At 48.0% G+C, this 23,687-nt stretch overlaps 1 protein-coding gene across 5 annotated transcripts in view; it reads right to left on the bottom strand.

The window, feature by feature from the left end:
* LOC108931565 (DENN domain-containing protein 2A-like) overlaps positions 1–23,687 on the bottom strand; it is a 32,288-nt gene that overhangs the window by 3,273 nt on the left and 5,328 nt on the right. The window contains exons 1-17 of one of the 5 annotated variants that reach the window (XM_029247407.1): positions 14,548–14,589; positions 13,674–13,746; positions 8,805–9,770; positions 7,507–7,634; positions 6,103–6,218; positions 5,735–5,932; positions 5,389–5,482; positions 4,985–5,035; positions 4,525–4,712; positions 4,296–4,405; positions 4,083–4,152; positions 3,583–3,660; positions 3,082–3,222; positions 2,742–2,890; positions 1,491–1,668; positions 691–732; positions 8–563 (exon numbers count right to left, since the gene is read on the bottom strand). In XM_029247407.1, the coding sequence (XP_029103240.1) occupies positions 273–563; positions 691–732; positions 1,491–1,668; positions 2,742–2,890; positions 3,082–3,222; positions 3,583–3,660; positions 4,083–4,152; positions 4,296–4,405; positions 4,525–4,712; positions 4,985–5,035; positions 5,389–5,482; positions 5,735–5,932; positions 6,103–6,218; positions 7,507–7,634; positions 8,805–9,634 (2,664 nt within the window). In that variant the 5' untranslated portion in view covers positions 9,635–9,770; positions 13,674–13,746; positions 14,548–14,589 and the 3' untranslated portion in view covers positions 8–272. Of the gene's footprint in view, positions 1–7; positions 564–690; positions 733–1,490; positions 1,669–2,741; positions 2,891–3,081; positions 3,223–3,582; positions 3,661–4,082; positions 4,153–4,295; positions 4,406–4,524; positions 4,713–4,984; positions 5,036–5,388; positions 5,483–5,734; positions 5,933–6,102; positions 6,219–7,506; positions 7,635–8,804; positions 9,771–12,940; positions 13,164–13,673; positions 13,747–14,547; positions 14,647–23,687 lie in introns of those variants that run through there. The other 4 variants (XM_018747411.2, XM_029247401.1, XM_029247406.1 and 1 more) reach the window with 4 other exon arrangements.

The raw sequence follows: 23,687 nt of genomic DNA, 5'->3' as shown, positions 1-23,687 counted from the left end.
TTTTTTTTTTTTTTTAAACTTTCCGGGAATGTAAAACTAAAAGTAAAAACTGTGTAAAATTGTATTGTTTTACACAAATGTTTTGCTTCTGTTAGGCATCATTTGGGGTGGATTTGAGATGAACTTGGGGTGAGCTTGGAACAAGCAGAATTTTTATCCAGAAAAACTAAATAAGTCATTTTATCTCCAATTTTTGGATATGATGTTGATTTCGAGGAACAGATTAGGACGAGCTCACGTGGAATAAGCCCGCTGTGTTTACAGGAGGAACTTCAGGCGTGGACCATAATTACAAACTCCATGCCAGGTATATAAGAGCAACCAGCCTGCGTGTCCACCGTAATTCCCTTGGTGAGCAGATCCATCAGTCTACGGTCATTTACATTATTAGCGGAGTAAAATTGTACTTGTTGCGAGATCTGAGTTTGAAAGCGCTGCTTTGCGAGTGGCTCCTCACCCCCTAGCAGCTCAGCCCTGTCGCAGGCCAGCTCCTTCCTCCTCTCTAGGACGTGCTCCAGCGCCGCCTGCAGCTTGTGGGGCAGGATGGAGTCTTCGTCGTCCAGCTGGGGGGACGGGGAGACGGGACACGGGACACAGTCGGGCTGTCACCAGAACGCACTCATTGTTTCGGCGCCCACGTCTGGATGCAGTGCGTTTGCACCGCTGGGGAAGGGACAGCGGTGGCGTTACCTGTCTGAGGAAGCGGCTGTTGCCAAGGTCAACCACCAGGACCTGGGGGGGGGAGAACAAAGAGGAATGATGTAATTTCCTGTGAGAGAGCAACCTCAGCTTTTTCCGGGCTGGGAACACGTAGAACTGCTCCGGACTATTGTTCTGCGACAGGAAAGGTCCGGGACTCACAGCGGCCGAGGCAAGGCAGAGAGAAAAAAAAAAAAAAAAAAAAAAACACACTCAGCCATTCAAAAAAAAACTTGAAGAAAAATCTATTTCTTTGTAAAAATCACAACCCCAAAGCTCCTTTTTATTATGTTATGGGATGTAGGCTGATTACTCTTAAATACTTGGCATGGAAATGTATTTCAAGCCCATGGCCTACACCTGAAGGTCCCTCTGTAAATACTGTATGCGGACGATCAAAGTGTTTAATTTCCTTCCCCTTGGAAAATTTGATCCGCGTGAAAATTTTACTATTCCGCGTGAAATCCTGGAAAGTCTGGACTCCCGTCTGGGCTCGGTACTGCCCCGTGCGATCACAGCTGTGAAATACTGCAGCCGTTTGATCTTCTTCCCTCGTTTTAAGTTTGTGGGACGTATTTTTTTTTTACATTTACAGTTATTCATTTAACAGACGCTTTTCTCCGACGCGACTCGCAACGTTAAGCCGCCGACAATTATTTACCCATTTATATACAGACGAGTACATTTACTGTCCGTCTCTGCCACAACGTTTCTTTACAAGCCGGTGCTGTTTGTAAATCTAATAAGAACGCACATTCGCGCGAGCGCACACACACCCAAAGGGAACTGACCTCCTCGATGGGCAGCTCTTTGAGTCGAGGCAGCGAGCTGGAGAGGAGACCTACGATGAAGGGTGTCGGGGTGCAAACGATGTCCATCATGGAGGGCGGCAGAACGGGGATGTAGGTGTGCTGCCAGGCAAAGGGATAGAGCAGGGCCACCACGGCATGGCAGCACTTGGACAGGGTGCTGAGGAAAAGACAGAGGGTCGAGAGAGGGGCGTGGAGACGAGAGGAGGGAGTTCACCCGTTACTTCGCGGATCACAGCGGCAGAAACACTTGTGGCAAATATAGCGCCACGCGGTGATTTCTGATTATTTACCACCGAGACGTATTAGCAGGTCAACCTTCGCCACCTCCCAGCGACCCACAGCACAGCGCTCTCAAACTGAAGGCCTTTCCTTACCTGGTGTCCACCAGCAGATGGTGATGTAATGCCACATAATCCAAAAGGCAAAGAAAATACGGAATATAGACTTATTCTTCCTAAGGGTTCTGAAGGAGAATAAAAAAAAAGAAGTGCACGCTTTGGCTTCTTGTTTGCAAATAGTTTTTTTTTTCTTTTTTTTTTTTTTAAAAAACATTGACGCTTGTATTGGAAAAAAATGCGGTACTCGGATATATGTGCAATAACCCTGAAGGGAGCAGCTAATGATCAATAAAGTATCTATCTATCCATCCATCCGTCCATGTTGTTGAAATCTGTCCATTTTTGTAACTGCAGCGTGACATCGACGCATTTCCGAATTCATGGGTTTTCATTTTCTCGGCATCAGTGCAGAGAACTTAGTAACTGGAGAAAAAAGTATTAAAGATCGCAACAGACACATTTTCATGATTATGATTTTATCGAGTACCGGCGACTGCCGGAAGGAGGAGACGGTGAGGCAGCCTGGCTGGACACGGAGCAGATTTCAGCATCCAAGCAGAGCACAAATCTCCCCTTTGGCTTCTCCCAGGTTTTTCCAAAAAAGAGATTGTTCCTATGGTGACTGTGTAACACAACAGCATTCTTTCCTTCGCTTTCTCTCAGGCCCCAAAGAAAGTTCCAGGAACGCTCTGTTTATCTATTTATCGCATCTTGATACCGTCACAGATTCCTGCGCTGTGGTGGACGTCTTACTCGCCCAAATCGCTGATACACACCTGAGCGTCGGAGGGGGATGCAAATATGGAATAAATAATATGGACTAAGTGTGGGTGCAGAATATAGAATAAGGGATAGGGACTAAGTGTGGCTGGGGGTCTCGAGAGGAGCCCACCTGAGCTTGTCGGCGGTGAAGATGACCCTGCGCTCCAGAAGCAGAGAGGCAAACACCCGCAGCAAGAGACGGAGGGTGAGCGACGAGAAGAGGCACTCGAAGTCCACGTGCTCCAGGCGGGAGTCGGACGGCCGGCACAGCTCGATGACCTGACGTGGACACAGCGGCGCACGGAGGGATGAGTTAGAGCTCGCTCTGTAGAAAGACACCCACGTGGGCAGGCCCCTGGGGGCCCCCTGTGGCTCTCAGCTCTTCTTCGTGAACCTGCATGTGCGATCTGACCGAAGGATTTCACCGGTGACGCCAGTATAATGTAAGTTCACCGAACGCGAGGCTGCACCTCGGTGCCTGAGCCGGGCAGGAAGTTCTTGACCGTGATGGTTCTGCCGGGAGCTGGGAAAGGAGCCTCAAGGACTCCCCGCATGAAGGGCTGCACCAAGGCGGGGGAGAGAGCGCGCCGCTTCTCCACCTCATCCAGGATCTGCGTGCATTGGAACGGTCAAGTGGTCAACACGCACGCAGAATACAATCTTTACACTTTACACACACTCTGCAGAGTACGTACGCCTTGCACACATACTGCACGTCATCATCCCTTACACAAAGTACACACGTACAGCCTTTACACCTTATGCACATTATACACAGTTGTTACCGCTTACAGGAACCATTTACCTCCTTTACCATTTACGGACTCACGGGACACGGCGTCGCACACCCAAACGACACGCACTGTGTAACCTAACCATTTACAGTTACGCATCTTTGCTACTTTGAAGCACGCTCGCACAAACACACGAGAGCAAATCGAGAGACGCCGCAGAAGCACGGACAGCCATACCTTGGAGAAGAGGTCGAAACAGCCCAGGCGGCTCACGATGCAGTACACCTCGGGCAGCCGGCGGCCCTTACCGCTGGGCTGTGAACACACGGCAGTGTGTATCTGTCATTTTATTATTGACTTAAACCCTTTGCAAGGGAATTATACGTGTGTGTCTATATAAATATGTGTATGTGTGTATAAGGCATATGAAATAATAAATGACATAATATACACACACACACACACACACACACACACACACACACACACACATTATCCAAACCGTTTGTCCCATACGGGGTCACAGGGAACCGGAGCCTAACCCGGTAACACAGGGTGTAAGGCTGGAGGGGTAGGGGACACACCCAGGACGGGACGCCAGTCCATAGCAAGGCACCCCAAGCGGGATTCGAACCCCAGACCCACCGGAGAGCAGGACCTGGTCCAACCCACTGCGCCTCCCAATGACATATTAACATTTGATAAAATGATAATTGCAATTAATTATGCTGCCTTACCAATAAGCGGCGGCAGTATCCGAACCTCCTGCTTCCATCTTCGCCAGTCAACACGAAGGAGAACGTCTCGCTGCAGCACGGGAGAAGAAGAGCAGGAACCAGTGACTCACACAGGTCACTGCGTGCATGTGAATGCGTGTGTGTGTGTGTGTGTGTGTGTGTGTGTGTGTGTGTGTGTTTGCCTGTATTTGCAGCTGAGAAGCAGGACCTCACCTTGCAAAGCTGTCGACAGGCTCCCAATCCTTGGCATCAGGGAAGCAGAACTGAGGAATGACTTTCAACTGATCCTCTGCCTCCCGCATGAACTTGAAACTCCTCTCCAGCTGGCAGCGGTGGGACGTAATGCCGTCGTCACACACAACGCAGAAACAGACACGCACAGACGTGCAAAGACACACACCGTGCCAAAGAGTCAACCAACATGCATTTTTCTGCTTCTCACCTTGAGGGGAAACTGCTGGGTGACTTCAGGCAAGTAAGGCATCCCTGCCTTGGACTTGTGCAGCGCCACCACCAGGAAGTACTCAAAGAGTTTCCTCTCTGTCAAATCCATGAGGTCCCGCTCTAGGGTGCGGTACCGACCCGCCTGCTTCAGCATAGACTGGACCGACACCAGGCGCTGGCTGTGAGCTGGACCACAGAGAGATCAAGCATTCGCTGCTGATGTCAAACTGACATCACGGATGGTTCCAACAGGGATCCAAGGAGAAGGCTGTTCTGGTCTATGTGCAGCAACATCTAGGTTGTGCATTAAATATTATATTTCACCGTGCACACTGGATATTACTCATATTATTGGTTGGATCCAAGTGCCATTGATGGAGCTTCTCAGTTTTCCAAGTTGGGTCCATTCCAAGATGGAAATAAATCGAGGAACAACGCAAAGTTGATGAACCTCTCACCTTTGAGTTTCTCCTCCGTGTCGCTCTCGGACTCACTGTTTTCATCTGTTACTGCAAATAAAAAAGAGAAAGAAAAAAAAAAAAAAAAACTCTCACAAAGGCTGAGAAACGCGAGGTAGCGGGGATGTTAACAAGTCGTCCTCACACGGAGCCGACGGTGTCGACGGAAAAGACGCGTGTGCACGTGCACGGCGCTATGCACATGTGTGTTTCACAAATCCACGTCTCAATTCGCTTTGCCGAAAAGTGGGTCAGCTGTGCAGATGTGCCTGGGAAGATGACTTAAAACATACGGGAACCGTTTCCCTTTACGGGGGATGGTGGGCGTGCTGTCTGGGATGGTCCGGAAACAGCTGCCGAGTCGGCACCATGAAGACCGGGTCAAATGGACCTCCGGTACACACCTCTCCCCGAGCTGGACTCAGTGGACTGGGAGACCCTCTTCATGCGCCTCTTCCCCCGCCTCGCCTCAAACATGCTGTTGATCTTCGTCACCACCTGTGGAGCGACCAGCACACAGTAAACCAACGCACCTCCGCCTCTCTTCTCTCCCACCTCACCTTGGCTTTTTTGAGCTTCCTTTTAACAGCAGAAGGAAATCAGCAGGAAAATTCCTGGACGTTGGCGTTTAACGATAAATTCTGACGTTCCTACAGGGAGCTAAAACTGTAAATCACGATCGCCAACACATGCAATTCCCAAAGCCGACAATCTCATTTTCTCCCCCCTAGACCTTCTCAGGCCTCCTACTTTTGGGATTTTCCTCCGCCGGCGGTTGTAGGGGTCTCCCGAGAGGCAAGGAGTGTCATCAGGGCTGCTGGGCGTGGATGGGGGACTGATCCGGGAGGGCGAGGCAACGCCCCCTTCGCGGTTGGTCTTGCGCAGGTCTGGCAGCTTGAAGCTGCAGCGTTCTGAGTTTTGCCGGAAGAAGCCAGGTTTGGAGGTCACCTGTTGCGGACCCAGAGGTCAGGGCACAAGGAATTGCGACAAATCACATAATGGTCCTTTCTCTGCCCTTCAGCAGTCTCCTGCTGGACCTGGAGTACATTCTAAGAACCTGCACCCCTTTGGATATTTCAGGCCTTTAACCATCTTGTTATATGAAAACCTATAGGTACCTTGGTGGGCGTGTCAGGGGCAGAAGACAACGGTGATCCAGGCAGGGGGCACTTGTTCCCAAGGCAACGGCTTTCCAGCTCTATATCTTCATATGGATTCTCCTTTGATGGGGGGTCTGCAAGTTAGAACAACGCGTAGCAACAAACAAGGTGGTCAAATCATGTGGAAAAGCCAGAAGGGCGGCGTGCCGAACTCAAACAGGTCCCCGGAACACCAAAATGTGACTTCGTGCCCCAAAAGGATCTAAAAATGAACACTGTTTTCTTCCAGCTAGTTCTTGCTATCATAGGCATTGCCAGAGATGGAAGGATGGAATGGATTTACGTTGCTTGGACCAACAGCATACCGCTGGGGATCAGAAAAACAAGACGTGGTGCACGAGGCCTGAGACATTCGTCCAGAGGGCGTCTTCGGCCTCAGCGAGCAACCGAGTTCTCCACAAAAGACCTCCATGCAATCACGAGAAGAAAGACGGCACTGACGCTAGAGTTCGGCGTCTACAGAGACACATCCCGCCAGACACAGGAAAAGTGTGACGAAACACACTCCTCGTATTACGGTGGTCGGCGGTGCGCACCCTGAGAAAAGGGACCATCTGAATCAAACTCTGGCTACTTCTCTAACTGGGAGCTGGAATGTGACCCTCTTAGCGTGTGTATCACAGCTCCAAAACGTTTTGGTAAAACTGTAAAGGGAAGACAGAGAGGCTTTTCAACTGTGCTTCACACCTCAAACATCATCCAGCAAAAGCAAGGGCATTATACTCCGTTGACAGGGGCTACAAGGGCTGCGTGAAACGCTGGCAGGACCCTGAAGCGACAGGCGCTAATTGTGCTCAAAGGTGACAGAAACCCACATGAGCCAAGCCTCTCTGGTCAATTTGCATCAAAGAACAAACATCTCTCCAGGCATCCTGCTGGGCTGCGGAACATTCCGGAATCCCTCAGTGACCATTTCCCACAAAGTTACTGCAAATGATAGGATAAAGTGGGTGGAACATAATGTCAGAACCCAAAAGCAAGTGGATGACTTGAAAATACGGGGAGCGGGCAATCACAGCGAAAAACACGGTGAGAGCAGTTACCTCTTTAGATGCTTAAGGGGAAACCCGAGCATTCCGGCAGAATTTTCAGGAGAATCATTCACCGCAAACAGCGCTCAAAATTAATCTGATTTCTGCTATTTCCAGGGCCAGCCAACTGAGAAGTTCAACCAGAGACATCTGAGAACGTTGTGTTTTTCCGTGAGGAGAAAAACAAGACATTCCACTGCAGTGCCGGAGACTGAAGCTGGAGCGATCCCTACGAAGCGTGATGCCGTCGCCGAGACTCCAGTAACCCCACCGTCCTCCCACGCACCAGCCCCAACCGACGCGCACCGCACCTTCTCAAGAGGCTGCTCACCTAGGATGTCCTCGTAGATGTTTTCCTCAGATAAAGTGCGCGTGAGCGAGAGGCGGGCTTGAGCGTACCAGTCCACCCGAGAGCCCTCCGTGGACAACTGCAGCAGGTCTTCGAACTCATACGACTTCCTGCAAGGCCAAGCACACAGTCGAAACACATTGGCGTGGCACTGAGCAGTTCCTGTTGATCTCCGCACCTCGCGGTTCCCCCGATCGCAGCCACTATGCAGGAGCTTCCTCAGGTGTACAATAGAAGGACCCCCTGAGGGGAGGTGATGCAGGAACCTTTTGGTTGCAATGCAGGTTCTCCACCTGCTTGGTCGAGCGCAAAATATCGGACTTGATTACATTTTTGTGGTCACGTCACCTTGAAAAGGTTCCAGTTCTCCTTTGGATTTGTAATGGATTCAGACACAAATATTACCCCTATTTTTGCACAGGCACAGAAGGTTATTACATAGACTAAATACCCTAATTTAACAGACCGACTGCATAACAGACTGGGATCTTAAAGGAGCCATACAGCGTAATTCTAAAGCAGTCGGACAAACACAGAAGACTTCAGTGTCGTTCGTCTCAAGAGCGTCTACAATCCAGGTGTTGCTGCATCTGTTACCAACCGATTCTTCTTTAGAAAGCATGCACTGATTTGTTTATGTAGGATGTGAAGGGATTAGAAAGAAAAAAGCTTCCCCCCTCAGCAGCCCCATTCTGATGATCAGCCATGAGGTCCTCTGTAGGATATGAAGCATTTCGCATCAAACGGGTGCAAGCCAGATAAGGTATGGTATGTGGTGTGTGTGTTGCACTGCATGAAAAATACAGTTGACTAGGAACTTTAACAAAATCTTCCAGGTAAGAGAGGCCCCATGTTTACATTTCTGCTCTGGCCTTGATCCAAGACCTTCACCCTCAAAAGCTGAAGTCCTATCCAATTGTTTCGGCACAAAGTGGCAGGTCAATGGAGAAACTCGGACTACCTACAAACGCAGCAGCGTGATGTGCAGAGGCCGCTTCCTACGTGGAGAATGTCAAATAAAACAAACGGCAGAGCTCTGATGGACTCGCTTATACACTCGACGCTGAGCTCGTGATGGTTCTCGCTGTGTTCATTGCTGAGGTCATAACATCGGTCATGCCGCCATTTTCATTCCATCGCCGAAAAAACATTTTGATATTTCATCCTAATTTTGTTCATTTCAAAAATTGGGAAGGTTTCAACGACAAAGCATCACAGATCACAGAGCTTAAATATTGCACTCATCCATTCTGGAACACTCCCTTTTCCGGTCTTCCTACCTGTTGCTGCTGTCCCTCGGTCGGTCGGACCAGGGCCTTCTATTAACTGCAGGTGGGGGACAGGTGGGCAGAGGTGGAGGGGGGATGGAGGGTAGAGGCGGGAGATTCCTCTTTCCTTTTCCAGAGCCAGGGGCAGCATTATGGTGTTGGAAAGTGCGCTGTGGCTTAGGGACGGGGTTGATGGAGGGCGCGCCTGGCTCGGTGTATACGTTCTCTGGGTCTCGCCCCCACCGGAGGCCCACAGTCCGCACCACGTCCAGGGTCCCAAAGATGGGTTCGGCTAACTTCTTGTCAGCCTCCTCCTGCTCGTCCTTAGCAGGGGGACAGAAATAGTTCCCAGGTAGCATCAGGGAGGGCTTGTTAGGCCCTTCTTTCATGGCCTGCTCCAACTTCATTATGTGTGTCAAAACGGACCTCTTCTCCTGGATGCTCTCAGCTGGCTTCCCCCAGTACTTTTTCTCCAGGATCCCCCCACTGTCCTTTGCAAGACCCTCTGGGGATTTGGGCCTCAGATCTGCCAGCTTTCCTGCATTCTCCTTCCCGGAGTCCTGCCTCTCCCAGCTAACAAATCGTTTGCTCTCCCCCTTTTGGACCTCTGTGGGTTTGGCGTCCTTCTTCTTTGTGGTTTCCAGTTCCTTCGCAGTGGTGAGCGGACAGGGTGACGGGGGTGAGGGTGTGGACTCCTTCTTGCCCTCCCACTGGGAAATCTTGTCTCGAATGCTGGCATTGCTCCTCAGTCCTCCTGGGGTCTTGGAGATCCTGACGCCATCCGCCATCCCATTCTCGTTGGCCCGGGGTTCAGCAGTGGTTGTTCTCTTGTGGGCGAGCATGGCAACACACCCTGGCCCGTCACTCAGATTGTCCAGGGGGGTGAGGGGGTACTTGGTCTCCTCTTCCTTGTGCAGATCTGGCCACTGTGCGGTGGTAGATGGAGCCTCACCAATATTCCACCCGCAGCACTTGAGACTGCCATGTCAAACACAGAGAGCAAAAGGTCAGCAAGCCCTTTGGGAGCAAAGAACATGACTTACATTCTAAGACCAAACAAATCATACGATCGATGACCGTGGAGCTGTGGAGCGAATGGTCAGCTTGACCTTTATCTGTACTTACCATCTCAGAAAATCAAGAAGAAAAATTTTCAATCGTCAGTTCGGTGAAGATGCGCCACACTGCAATTAAACTAATTATAGGAGGTGGAGGTATATTAAAAGAAAAAATGACTACTTCATAAGGTTCATTGGCAGGGCTTCTTTAGACTACGCAGGGCAACGGCAACAAATACATTTTCCCACGTTGCTTTCAGAGAACCGGGCATTTCCTCCCAAGCGTTCCCAGGAAAGCAGCTCCTGCACCAGGTTCGGACACCAGCGCACAGGGAACAGCTTTAAGAGCTATTAGTGTGTTTAAGGTGTCCACGAGAACAATCTTTTTTCTAGGAATGATGAAAATGAAGAAGAACTGGCAGAGAGCAAACGAAAGACTGCTCATATATTTTCCCTTGACCTCTCCAGTAAATAAACACACGTTTGGAGTCAGGCTTGTTCATCACATAGTTTTGGTCGAACAAACAAGTGGAGGAAACATGAACCCCTCCGGTCCCTCGGAAACTCTTCATGACATCATCTGAAATATGAACGGACTTATAAGAGCGAGAAACCCTCTTATTCTTCCCCTGAGGTACCTCTGTGTGTTCCGGTAGTGTTTATGCTTATATATTAGACCTCAAGCGGCGTAACAAAGCCTTGCATGAGCTCTCGTCATTTCTAAGAATTTGTTTTCTTAGTCTGTGTAGCTATTGAAGAAGTGAGGAGCAACATAAGGAGAAACTAGGTCAGGCTTGTGGGCCAAGAAAAATACATTTTGGAGAGAGCGGATAGGAGGGGAGGCGGGACCGATCGGGGCAAGAAGGCAAAGGAGAGGGTGGAGGAGATGGAGGGAATCGATGCTTCTCCGACTTGGCACGAACAGAGATGTGTAGCGAGGAGAAAAAAAAAAATTAAAAAGCCAGAGCACGAGTAGAAACTGCTGGAAGACCCTTTCTCATCCATGAGTGAGGGGGAAAGGGAGCCAAAGCTGATCCCACGCTCTCTGAGGTGAGCGAGGAAGGGCAGCTTGGGTGCGATCAAGGACGGCAGCTAACTGTACCAGAATCCCTAAGAAGATGGTAAATGGAGAAGACTCTTTTTCCATTTGCATGTGCCTCTTCTGCAGGACCGAGTCAGATGTTCACAAGCCCAAAACGCCATTCGCAGCCCCGCTACGTCACTGGAATAATCCGACCGCGCACTCAATTGGCCAGAACTCTTAATTAGCCTGCTCACAAGTATTTACCAGCAGAAAAAACTCATAAAAACAAAATTTCTTCCAGGACCACTTTCAGAAATGAACAGACCTCCTGAGGGGTTGGAGCTTGAATCACGGAAAAAAAATATATATATATAAAGAAACAATGCAGATTGTGAAATCCAGACAGAGACCAATGCCATGATTACTTAGCTAATGGAAGTTATCGTGTTGAGCTCATGGTTCCAGGCGGCTCAAGTTGCACTTGTGGAGATAAGTGACAATACACATATAACATCTAACAGTGAGGGGTAGAAGAAGCATGAAGCGAGAGAGAAAGAAGCAGTACGATCACTGCTGCAGCCATGATGTTCACACAGAGGCCTGAGTGCTGACCAACATGTGGCCCGACACCCTGTGCCTTGGGTTTGACAACTAGACCCACGCAGGCCTGGTCTTAATCCTAGTCCTAGTCCTGGTCTTTATCCTGGTCCAGATGAATGTGCCCTGGTCAAACTTCAATGAATTAACAAAATTCATAGTAGCTGGAATAAATAAGCTAAAGACTTCTTATTAATCATCCTGAGATACGGCAAGAACTCTGCTTCACGAGGAATTTCAATTCACATCCCTACTTCGCTTTAAAAGGAATTTTTGCACATTTGTGAAACAATTTGGATCCTGCACACCTCCTAACAGCTGCTCTGCACAAGACATTTACATTTATTTGTTTAGCAGACACATTTCCCCAAAGTGACCTTCTAACAAGAACAAGAACAACAACAATAATAATAATAATAATAATAATAAAGAGTATGTGGTTGTCACCTTTAGGAAAATTCACTTACAATATCAGTGTAAACTCTATACATTCACCTACCTATGCACTATTATAGAGTGATGCATGAAAGGAAATTGCCTTCTTAATTTTACTCATTATTTGCTCACTTATTTTTTACTCATTTATCTGACACTTTTCTCCAAGCACCTTACAGATCTAAGTTACTTAGAGTTATTTACCGATTTAGACAGCAGGGTAATTTAGTTTAAGAACCTCATAATAGCAGTGGTGAGAGGTGAACTGGTAACCTTCAGATCCAAAGGTTGCAGCTCCAACCACACCACCACCAGCAACTCCTATGTAACACCTATGAAAACTAATTTTAACTATCGAAGTAACTGTGTCCATTTGAATGGGATTTGGCGGTATTTTATCCTAAATGCCTGTAGGTCTGGGGGGCTCTAGAAGACATAAAAAAATTTTACTATTGAAATTAAAGGTAATCACATCTTTGAGTGTTGAGAATTCACATTAACAAGGGTTTTCTTTAAATTTCCTGGGCTTTAAATTACAAAATTAAAGCAGCCTTTGCAACACCAGCAAACAAATTCTATGTTCATATTTCTTCAGAGGGAGAGAATATTTTATCAAGGTTTTCAGTACATCAAATGTAAAGGATCAGAGTCTTTCTCTGCAGTTCTTAACAGTAAGTTCAGTATAATGTGATCTGAATTTACTCACTGAACAACTCAGTCAATAAAAACATCATTATTATCAGGTCATGTGGAACAAACACTGGAACATGGGTCTAAAAGGGTTAGGTTTGAGAAGCACTGGTACTGTAGTGGTTAGAGCTGCTGCCTTTGGAGCCAAAGATCGCATGTTCAAATCTCACCTCCAGCTGTAGTACCCCTGAGCAAGGTAATTACCCTAAAATTGATCCAATGAAATTACCCAGCTGTGTAAATAACCGTAAGTGGATTAACACTGTAAGTCCCTTTGGAGAAAAGCATCAGCTAAATGAATAAATGCAAATGGTACTTATCAGTTCAGAAAACGACATGCTCACCATGTGTGAGGGCTGGTATTTCCCACTATTCAGTACTCAGACTACAGTCCCTCATGCAGCCTGGCAGGCTCTTTGGCAACTTCCTGCAGGGAGAGAGGTCATGGTGCACCAGGAAGAGGTGGGAGCCTTTGTGTTACAGCACGGTTAGCTGCTAAACGGACACCGCTATTCACGGTGCAAGCCATGTGTGTGCTCTATCAGGATGCATTTACATTTTCATTTATTTAGCAGACTCTTTTCTCCAAAGCAACTTCCAATGGATACTACATAATGTTATTAGCCCACATACCTTATTCACCAAGTTGACTTACTCTGCTAGATACACTACTTACAATGGATCACTCATCCATACATCAGTGGAACACACACACACTCTCTCTGTGACACTCACACACTATAGGTGAATTTGAACATCATGTCTTTGGACTGTGGGAGGAAACCGGAGCATCCAGACGAAACCCACACAGACACGAGGAGAACATGCAAACTCCACACAGACTGAGCGGGGATCAAACTCATGTCCTCTTGCACCACCCGGGCGCTGTGAGACAGCAGTGCTACTCGCTGTGCCCCCGTGCCGCCCAGAGCTATAGGCATACAGCCATATACAGCTATGCATGTGCACAATGCCCGCACACATACAGGTGGATGGCCTTGAAGGGGGACTCTGGATGGGACCAGAAAGAAGCAGATGCAGGAGAAGAGGTATTTACGCTTGGGCTCACATACCCACCGTGTGGTCAGCCGTGACAGGGGCTGACTGTAATGGGGAGGCGCTTCACCCAGGCCAGCAGGCAGCAGGAAGCCTAATGAGGTTAGAACAGGCAGCTAGCCATTAACTGCCCAAGGCAGCAGGTTAACCATTTAGTGCATTTGACTATTGAGATCCTCCTAGCAACAGGCTGGGGAAAAGGTGAATACTGTCAAAAAACCCCAAAAAACTCCTCTTAGGGTCTCTGAGTTTACAGCTCCACTTTATACCGTACCATTGTTCTAGAAATCTCTCTAGAAAATGAACTATATACCCTCATTTGGAATTTTCCCATTTCTGTAAGTATTTATATTTTCTTTATATACTGATTCCCTCTGTTGTCATCACCCAGGTCTATTCTGTTATTAATTAACACACACAAAAAATACGGGTCAGCTGGTAGCGTGGTGGTTAGAGCTGCTATCTTTGGATATAAAGGTTGCAGGATAGTCTCCCACCTATTGCTGTAATATCCTTGAGCAGGGTACTTACCCTAGATTGCTCCAGCAAAAATTACCTAGCTGTGTAAAATGGGTAAATAATAATAGGCAGCTTAACATTATAAGTTACTTTTATATAGGGCTCTTATACTGTGTACTGTATATACTGCCAGAACGGGATTGGCAGCATGCTGTAGTAAATATACAAACATTTTTTTAATCTACCATTACAGTCTTTAAAATTTGCGAATCAAAGAGGAGAAAGTCCCGACTGGAAAAAACAATCCAACATTAAGAGACGTTATTGAAAAGGGGAAATTCAAGAAGCGGGTTGATATCAAGACAGGCCATTGAAAAGATGACATTTTAGAGAACAGCGCCAGGCCGTGGGGGATCTCCAGGTACCCAATACTCACCCGTTGACTGACTGGTAGATGCAGTTGTCAGCACTCGTGCAGAACAGCAGTGCCCGCTCACCAGTCATGGTGTTAGCAGCTGGCATCTTTAGAACATGCCTGCAGGACCAAAACAGGCAGAGAGCAGAGGGGTTAGGTGGTCCGACAGTTGGATCAGATCAACGTGCAGAGGAAGAGGCAGGCCGGTGGATCGATGAGGGAGACGAGCAAAATTACAAACTTACAGTTCAGGTCAGATGGACGGATGGACAGACGGACATAGACAGAAAAGTTCTGCACAGGCAGACAGCGAGTGAAAGTGAGTCAGAAAGATGGGCCAAACTAACCAAAAGAAGGACAGATAGACTGATGGACAGATGAGTCAGAGAAACAAAATTATGATCAGTTCCCTAAGAATAAAAGACAAACAAATGAGGGGAAAAAACACACAGGCAGAGAGATATTCACACACACACACACACACACACACACACACACACACACACACGCTCTTGAGATGTATGTGAAAGTTCCCATGTGACGTGAAAAAAGGTTTTTAAGGTTTTGGGGTTTAAGGAGGGGTGTTACGCAGGCAGGTGTCCAGCAACCCCCTCAGTATGCGCTTCTGTTTTGCTCAGTACGGCACCTCCTCTTGTTTACCCTTCTCCAGAGTACTCCACTAAAGAATAACTTCTAATCAACTTTGTCCTAATTGATGCCAGATATGGAAGAATTCCGTCATTATGTGGCATCAAAGGCAGATGGAAATATTTGCAAAATACTGAAAAATTCCTAATTTAATTGAGACACAAGAACTCAACATCAGACACATTCCAGTCCCACAAGCAGCCATTCAGCTCAGCTTGCTTATAAAGTTACTGACCAGATGTCTTACACAACTTCTTGAAATGCTGAAAAGCCCTTCATACTCTGACAAAACAGGCACTAAAGGACGGTTTAGACTGCGCACAGTAAGAACCACGGTGACACAGAGGTGCAGTAGGTAGCACTGTTGCTTCATAGCTCCTATGTTGTGGGTTCAAAACCTTTAAGGAGTTTTGCATCTTCTCCCTGTGTTTAGGTGGATTCCTCCAGATGCTCTTGTTTCTTCCCACCTTTGAAAGACTTGAGTTCCGGGTAAACTGGTGACTCTACATTTCCCTTTATGTGTGAGCGAATGTCCCTGGATGGACTTTCGGGTTGTCTGTGCTACTGGGATGGGCTCCAGACCACTGAAACCTGAATTGGACGACTGGATGTAATGATTAATAACCCAAATGACAATAATGGATGGATGGGAAGGAAAGCAAGTATCACTGTGAAGACCTTGGTTAATAATAATCTAATAATCTCAATCTTGCCCTGATAAGTAGACATATGCCTCTCAACGTCTTAACTGTAACTCTGATAACTCATGAGTCCCACACGTCTGTTGACATGTAGCATCCAGGTTGGGTGCCTCAGGTTGGGTAGGTCTGAGCAGCTGGTAACAGCCCTTGAAAACAGCAGTGGAGTGATCCACATCTGTGGGACTGGAATCCTATCTTTGGTGGACAGTGAAGCTGAAATGACAAGGCAGGAATTACTTATAGGCTGCTAAATACTTTCAGGGGTTATCCCACTGGTATCGCACCTTATCAGGTGGTTCTGAAAACCAGGTTCTTCAAAAACAAGGAGCGTGGTAATTACAGTCAAGGCAATACAGTCTCCTACTGCTTACCACAGTGCAGGCTGATAAGATACCAGTAGAGAACGTGAGGAAAACATCCATCATTGATACCCTCAGATAGCTTAAGGACTTTTGAGAATAAAGAGTTCCTGCCTCCGTGTCTTTGTAAGGAGAACCAGGCAGCTGTCACAAAATCCTCTGATACAAAGAGTTTTGGACACTTGATTTCCAAAGCAGATGAGTTTCAGTAGCCTATCCTTCAGTGCCTTACATGGCACTACACAAACACACAAAGTTCTCACACACGCAATGTCTACAACCACTTGTCCCAGTCAGGGTCGCAGTGAACCTGAGCCCAACCCAACAACACAGGGCACAAGGCTGGAGGGGGAGGGGACACACCCAGGACAGGATGCCAGTCCATAGCAAGGCACCCCAAGCAGGACTCGAACCCCAGATCAACCACATAGCAGCCCCTGGCCAAACCCACTGCACCACCACACCCTCCCACACCACTGACATGATCCAAAAGAAGAAAAAGATGTGAAGCGTAGTTCAACATGACCAAAGCCATCAGACCCATGTAAGGAATCAAAGGAAATCTCGCATTTCACAGACAAAGGAATCCCTTTCCTAGTATCCTCTGCTGTCTTGACATCTCAAAACCCATCTCCAGTTCTCATCTGGTCTGACAGGGTCTCTCACTTTCCCCACACTCCCCTGCTTCACTCAAGACTGATGGTGATTAGTCAAACCTCCCTCCCAGCTGAGCATCGGGGCAGGTTGCATCAGAGCACCAACAGCCATGTAGGTATAAATGAGTTGCAGCTGTGATGGATCACATGACAGAGGGAAAAAGAATCCACTTTTTTCCTTAGCACACCAAGGAAAGTGAGAGACTTTTGCAGTCAGTGGGTATCTGCAAGACCCAGAAGCACTGAAGAACTGTTATATGCTCTCGGTTGGGGTAGTATGTGTGTGGGATGGCAGGTGAGCGGATGATAATTGCAAGAAGAAAACTGAATATTCACCACGGGGGAGTAGGTGACCAAGACCGGCCAGCACCTAGGTCTTCGGGTGAATGACGTAGGAGTGAGCAGAGCTCAGCTTCGTAGAGCCAAAGAGGTGATTTGTGTTACTGTGGGACTGTGAGACACTGGTGGGGCCAGTGAGGTCCATCCATTGTGTAGTTGTGGGCCCAAGCGAAGCGTTTCACACTGAGCCACAGTTGAGTTCCAGGTCACATGGCCGCATTCCTTTCAGCTTTGTAAAGCAGTGTGTGCACTGGCAAGATGAGAACATTGCCACCACTGCGTTCCATCATTACATTACTCATTGTTTCAATGGCACACACGCCCACCATATACTACAGTCGCACATAGCATAACAGGATTTTGCTGACTCGCCGATTCTAAGGCATGGATCCAAGCTCAGGATGTGTGACACAAAGGGTCAAACCTGGGTCTCTGACTGCAGGTCTACCTTAAAGGGAACCAGCAGGAATTAACGTGAGAGCGGGGCACCAAGTCTGTGAATGTGACAGGCAGTCAATCCGGCATCTTGTAAAGCAGTAAACGTGACAGCGCCACCATTTTTATTGCCGCTGTAACCAAGGCGACATCACTGGTGAGTACACTTTATTGGCACAGCCTTTTTGTTCCAACTTACTATTGTTAAAATGTGACCAAGAAAGAGTACAACTTCCAGTGTGATTTAGCACCAAGAAGCCATCTGCTCACTCCAATAAAAGATAATGGGAGACTGCGACCCGGAGAAGTCCAGCTCGCCTGGCCCCTCCACCAACACCACCTCTCTGGAGTCTCAGTAGCTTGACAGCAGATGCCATGTGACTTCACAAAAACAAGTGGTTCTGGGCCATCAGACAGATTTACTGACCGGGACTAAACATCCCTGCCGTGTTTATGGGGAAATGTGTGCTTCGAAGCAATGCAAACCCAAAAGTAGCCCTAACCCTAGCCTTAACCCTAACCCTTAGGGTAAGGGTCAAAGAGTTCTACCACAGAGATTCAGCCAAAACGCCACCAAGTTGCACCTGAATGCAACGTCTGAGCTTCGAAAGCACAGAGATGACTCGCCGGAGGTCATTCTCTAATCCAGCAGGCCCAGGGTCAAGCCAAGGGCACCGGAATCTGGAGGATTTACAAACACAACGGAGCAGGATATTGCTATTATCTGATGTTTTGACCAAGCAAGTATGAGGTAATCTTGCAAACATGGACAGGCCTTGTTTAAGGACTCGTGATTCCACTCTACTGGTAAACCACATCAGTCAGGGCTGAGGACTACTTCCACACTGAAAATACCCGTTTACAGAAATAAGTAAACGGATACAACTGCAGGTACCAGTTTATCAAAGTTACTGCAGCTTTGTGTGGTCATGTATGCTGCATTAATTTGTCTGATGCACATTTTATTTGTGAAAGAATGTGAAAAAAGAAATATAGAGGGAGTCGTTTTTTGCCGGTCCGGGCCAGTTGTCAGCTTTATAACGCCTCCCAGACCCTCACAAAGTACCAGAGATCGCACCAGAGAGAGCTTGCTCTGGCAAAAGTGTTAGGTGCCTGCAATGGAATATGGTGGCCAAACGCGGCCGAGCCAGAAATCATTTCTGAAAAGCCTGGTCCTGTTCCACATGGACTGAAAAGCACATGACGAAACAGCGTGAAGCCAAGCAGTCTTGGTATTGAACCCCTGGGACTGGTGTTGTGGATCTGATGGAGCTTGTTGCATTCTCCACAATGCTCTGGACCAAGCTGAGGTCCCAGGTCCTTCCTCCTATCTCGCTGCCCAGTCCTGGTGAAGATCTCCACTCGAGGGGTTGGGGCTGCAGTCCCAAACAGCTGCTTCGCATAAAGATTCCATCTGCCGGCAGGCTGCCCCTGGAGGGACATGCTCTGAGGAGGTGACATCACGCTCTTCCCCAGCCCGGCCCAAACGGATTCCTCCGTCTTCAGTGGGGTCTGTATGTGGGGGGTTCTTTGAGGGGGAGGCAGCAGGTTCCTGGAAAAGCGGCGGATCACAATTCCACCGTGAACACATGCAAGTTCTGCACATCGACGCTTCCCGCCCATCGGAACCTCTCCTCCTCCTTGGCATCTAAATTGTTTCACTGCATCTCCCAACCCGTAGGGCTAGAACAGTGCTCATACTATGGCACACTGCCACAGAAAGGAGAGACACAGCAAGTTCCTTTACCTGCAGGGATGCCTTAGTCATATTTTTGAATCCTGTCAATAGAAAGACATTCTTTTACTTTTAACCTGTACAGTCTTGCACCAGATCTTATATTTATTCATTTGGCTGACACTTTTCTCCAAAGCAACTTACAGTGTTAAGGTCACAATTATTACATGCTCACAATCATTTACCCATTTATACAGCTGGGTAATTTTACTGGAGCAACTGAGAGTAAGTACCTTGCTCAAGGCTACTACAGCCACAGGTGGGGATTGAACCTGCAACCTTTGGTTCCAAAGGCAGTAGCGCTAACCACTACACTACCAGCTGTCCCATTGCAAAGTTCTATTAGGGGAATATAACTGGCTCAGTCTGGCAGTATTTTATCACGAGAAAATAATTGGGGTGGAGGCTGCGACAGTTTCAATTGCCAGGGGGTTGGTAAAAAATGATGACGGTCTAAAGAGTGACCAAATAAACAATGGATTTTAATCTGTGCTCAGCACAGCTCTAGGCCTGTTTAGAGACCAACTTTTTCCCAAGAAGATCCCATGGCAGGGCTTGAGGGAGGTGAATAGGGCAGGAGTGCACCCAGAGAGCTCCCCCCCGCCACTCTCCTCCAAGATAGAGTCTGGTATTAGGCAATGAGCCCATGGGAACCCTGTCCACACATATATACACATGCATACACACAGGCTGCCCCCTTGGCTCTGGTATGGATTTGGCTGCTCTGCCTCTGCACTCTGGGAGAGGACGGGACGGGAGGGGACGGGACGGGACGGGACAGACTCTAGACAGGAACACAACTGGGTTAACCACTAAATGAGCATTTGCAAGACAGGAAAAAAAATAGAGAGCCACAAAACAATTCAAGTGTGATTGTTTTCTCTTATCAATTGCAGCTAAATATAGCCCACATTGTGACTATTTTTCCCCCGTGCGAGTATTGCGTTTCTTGTTATTGTGCTTCTTGTATACTTCCTCACTAACTATAAGACTCCACAGCAATGGGTGTCTACCCCACAATAGGCTATCATAATGACTGAAATACTGCTTGAGATGATGGAGCAAACAAAACAGATTATAATTTGGCGGGACTGCAGCACGGAGCCCCGGCCCCCGGGCTAACCACTTGAGATGCACGCGGTAAATCTGTGGGGCAGAACACTATTTCCCGCTTGATCCAAGTCTCGGGAGATGGGAGGAAGACACAGATAAAGAGGCGGTCGGATGCGGGCATGGAATTTGCATCCCAGCTCTTTCTCCTGCCCACCCTCTCCGGAGCACAGTACAGCTGCAAAGGCCATAGACCTCTGGCTTGATGAATGGGGTGGGGGTCCTCAAGCATTGTCTGCGGCCACGTAGGGAGGAAGCACAAGGGACTGCCCACAAAGTCCAAAGACCCCTTGCTCACACCTCTTCCCTCAGTGAGTCTCAGATGATTCTGATCTCTTTGTTTTCAAACCTTATTCACTAGGATGGATGGTTCCGCCTCCAGCGGGAGATAGACAGGAAGGGCTGACTACCTTGTCAGGACCCAGATGATGATTACACTTCTGAAACTGACCCAGATGTTCAGCAATGGCTGCAAAAACTTAGACATAAAAAAATCAGGAAGTCACAAACTGAGCATGAATAGAGTGCACACACACTGTTCATGTTGGAATGATTGTGGAACGTACACTCCCCACGTTATATTATAGGGTGTGTTTTATAAGGTATGTGGAGAGGAGAAAGGCACCCTCAAGAGACAACAAACATGTACGGAGTCGGCCACAGCGGTTCAACTGAAAAAAACCTACATAAAAAAGCAAACACGACTGCGATTTTGGGAGCCGTTGCCAAGAAACGTCCGAGAGCACTTCGAGGGAGTAGATTTCTCAAGCCCTTAGAAAACCTTCGATCCCAAATTGATGCTTCTCGTTGAGGACCTCATGAAATTCACGCACAGGAGAAAACATGAATCCTATGCATGAACTCATTGGACGTGAAGGAAAAATGGGAAGAGCTTCTTCCCCAAGCAAGAGACGGCCAAGAGAAACACGGGGTGCTCGCACAAGTACTGCCTCAGAATGGAAATCTCCTCACTGTCAGCGAATCTGGAAGAAGAAGGATGTGGGACAGGGAAAGGGGCAGAGAAAACAAGGCCCTCTTCCCATCTGGAGCACGGGATCGAATTTCAACTGAAAGTGGGGGTAGGGCAATATATCCACCACCACCACCACCCCACAGCCCTACACGCACAGTCTCCAGCATGCAGCTTGCCCCAACCCCCGTCCCAGAGAGGTCCACGTTCTAGATTCCACCCCTCAGTCATCCCGGTGCAACAATCTGCTATCAATTAGCTTACTGGCTGGAATGGCTCGGCTCCGCGTCAGCTGATTCCGGCCCGCGCTCATGGAAGCACGTGGAAGAATTCTGTTTTCTGCACGAAGAGCCGCTCCGGATTATACCCCATACGTTCAAATATGTTCACGTTTATATTTATTCGCGTCAGCTGTAAGAGAGACATTTACCTTGCAAATGACCGAAGACCCTGTGGTTCACGTTTCAAACAAGAAGTAGGCTTAAAATATCTAAAAAGAACAGGATATCCAGGATTCCGTCTTCTTCCGAGTTTGAACGCTAGTCGGCTGCCGATACCCTGTGAAATCCATATCTACAAATAAATGTTTTGTCGGAGAAACATTCCTACATGGGGGAGATGCTCTTGAAGACTGGAGCAACCTGACGGAAGAGCGGGCAGCGAAAGTAGGCCCGAGTGGTGAACTTCCTGTGGGAGGTGGGAAAGGAGATGGGAAGTTTTCTCAGCTGCCCCGAGGCCTCTAGCGAGAGGGCACGGGGGACGAGAGGAGCCTGGGGGGGTCACTGCAGCCCACCAACGCCGTTCCAGCCACAGACCCTCGCTCAGAGGAGGTGGGAGTCACCACATTTCTGGCTACACCTCGACATAGCCGCCTTCAAAGGACCACTTGTGCTACTGAAGCTGCGGTCAGTTAGATAAACCGATCTCAGCCATACATCCATAACACGTCAGTGGTTTTTCGCTTGGAAACACTGGAATGGAGGTGAGCAAATAAAAACAGCGCCAGTTAATGCGTAATAGACATACCTATGAAACCATCACGTGATGCCATTTCCATGTCACCAGTTAACCGCATGGATGCAGAGAAACATCCCAGTTGCCCGTTTTTAAGAGGTGTTTGGTCAGCTTGCTCTGCGACTATGTTTTGCACACTAAAGTGGGAAATGTGCATGACAGAGAAATGCAGAGCACCGTGTCTCACTTCTATAATCTACCATGCTTCTACATAAGAGTGGCAAATGGGCGCCGCTGGACTGCGGGTTTACATCCGTCGCTATTACGCGGCCTGGCTGGAGCGCGACACAGGAAGTCGACCAGGTAAGGGACCGCAGCCCGTCAGGGTTAGGGGCAGGAAGTGACTACACTGGATCGAATGTGAATCTAAAGGAAAATTCAAAAAAGCAATTTTTGCTTATTCGAGTTCAAATTCCGTTGCAGAAAAATACATTTGCATCATAATTACGGAACCATTATAACGACAACAGCATTTAGTGACCGACTAAAATGATTAAAAAGGCAAATAATTGTATTTTTTCAGGGTGCTGAACTCATATTAACCCTGGGAGTTGCACAGAAACCCACTTTGAACATACCTGGGCCCCAAAGGCAGAAGCTCTGACCTGTTGTTGGGACCAATCCACACACCACCCTCAACCAGGGGACAGCTGACACTCCCAGCTAAAGCATCTGGCCCATCGTGAGAAAATGCCTCACCTGTGAGCTGCACACCTAGATCTGCCCCAGAGACACCTCTCTAGTTTCCAGCAGGAGCTCAGGCCAGAGCTTGTTCAACAAAATGAGAGAGGTGTCACGTGGCAAAGTGGGACGTGAAGGGGTAGAGCAAGGAGAGGATGAACCGGCAAGCTGTGGTTTCCTCCGCAACAAACCAAGGGAACCTGAGAGTTTGCGGTGAAACGCCACGCCATTCCTTATTCTTATTCTCTTCTTAGTCTTACTTTACTTGAGCGATAGAAGCATCCAATCACGCCAGAGTGTAAAAGGATCCCCTCAAATCATATTTAAAATTCAGAGGAGGCCATTTCTAACCTGGAGTCTAGCATATTTACTCTTCAAGGGAACTTTGAAGAAGAAGGAAACAATCAGGTGTCAGCGCAATGTTGACAGCATACTGAGGGTGGAGTAAAATCTCAGGATTAATGAGAAGACCACCGGAATCATTCAGAAACCCATCTCATGGGTCACGTTTAA

This window comes from Scleropages formosus, chromosome 2, assembly GCF_900964775.1.
Source record: "Scleropages formosus chromosome 2, fSclFor1.1, whole genome shotgun sequence".
NCBI lineage: Eukaryota > Metazoa > Chordata > Actinopteri > Osteoglossiformes > Osteoglossidae > Scleropages > Scleropages formosus.
This window is presented reverse-complemented; position numbering and strand designations above follow the sequence as displayed.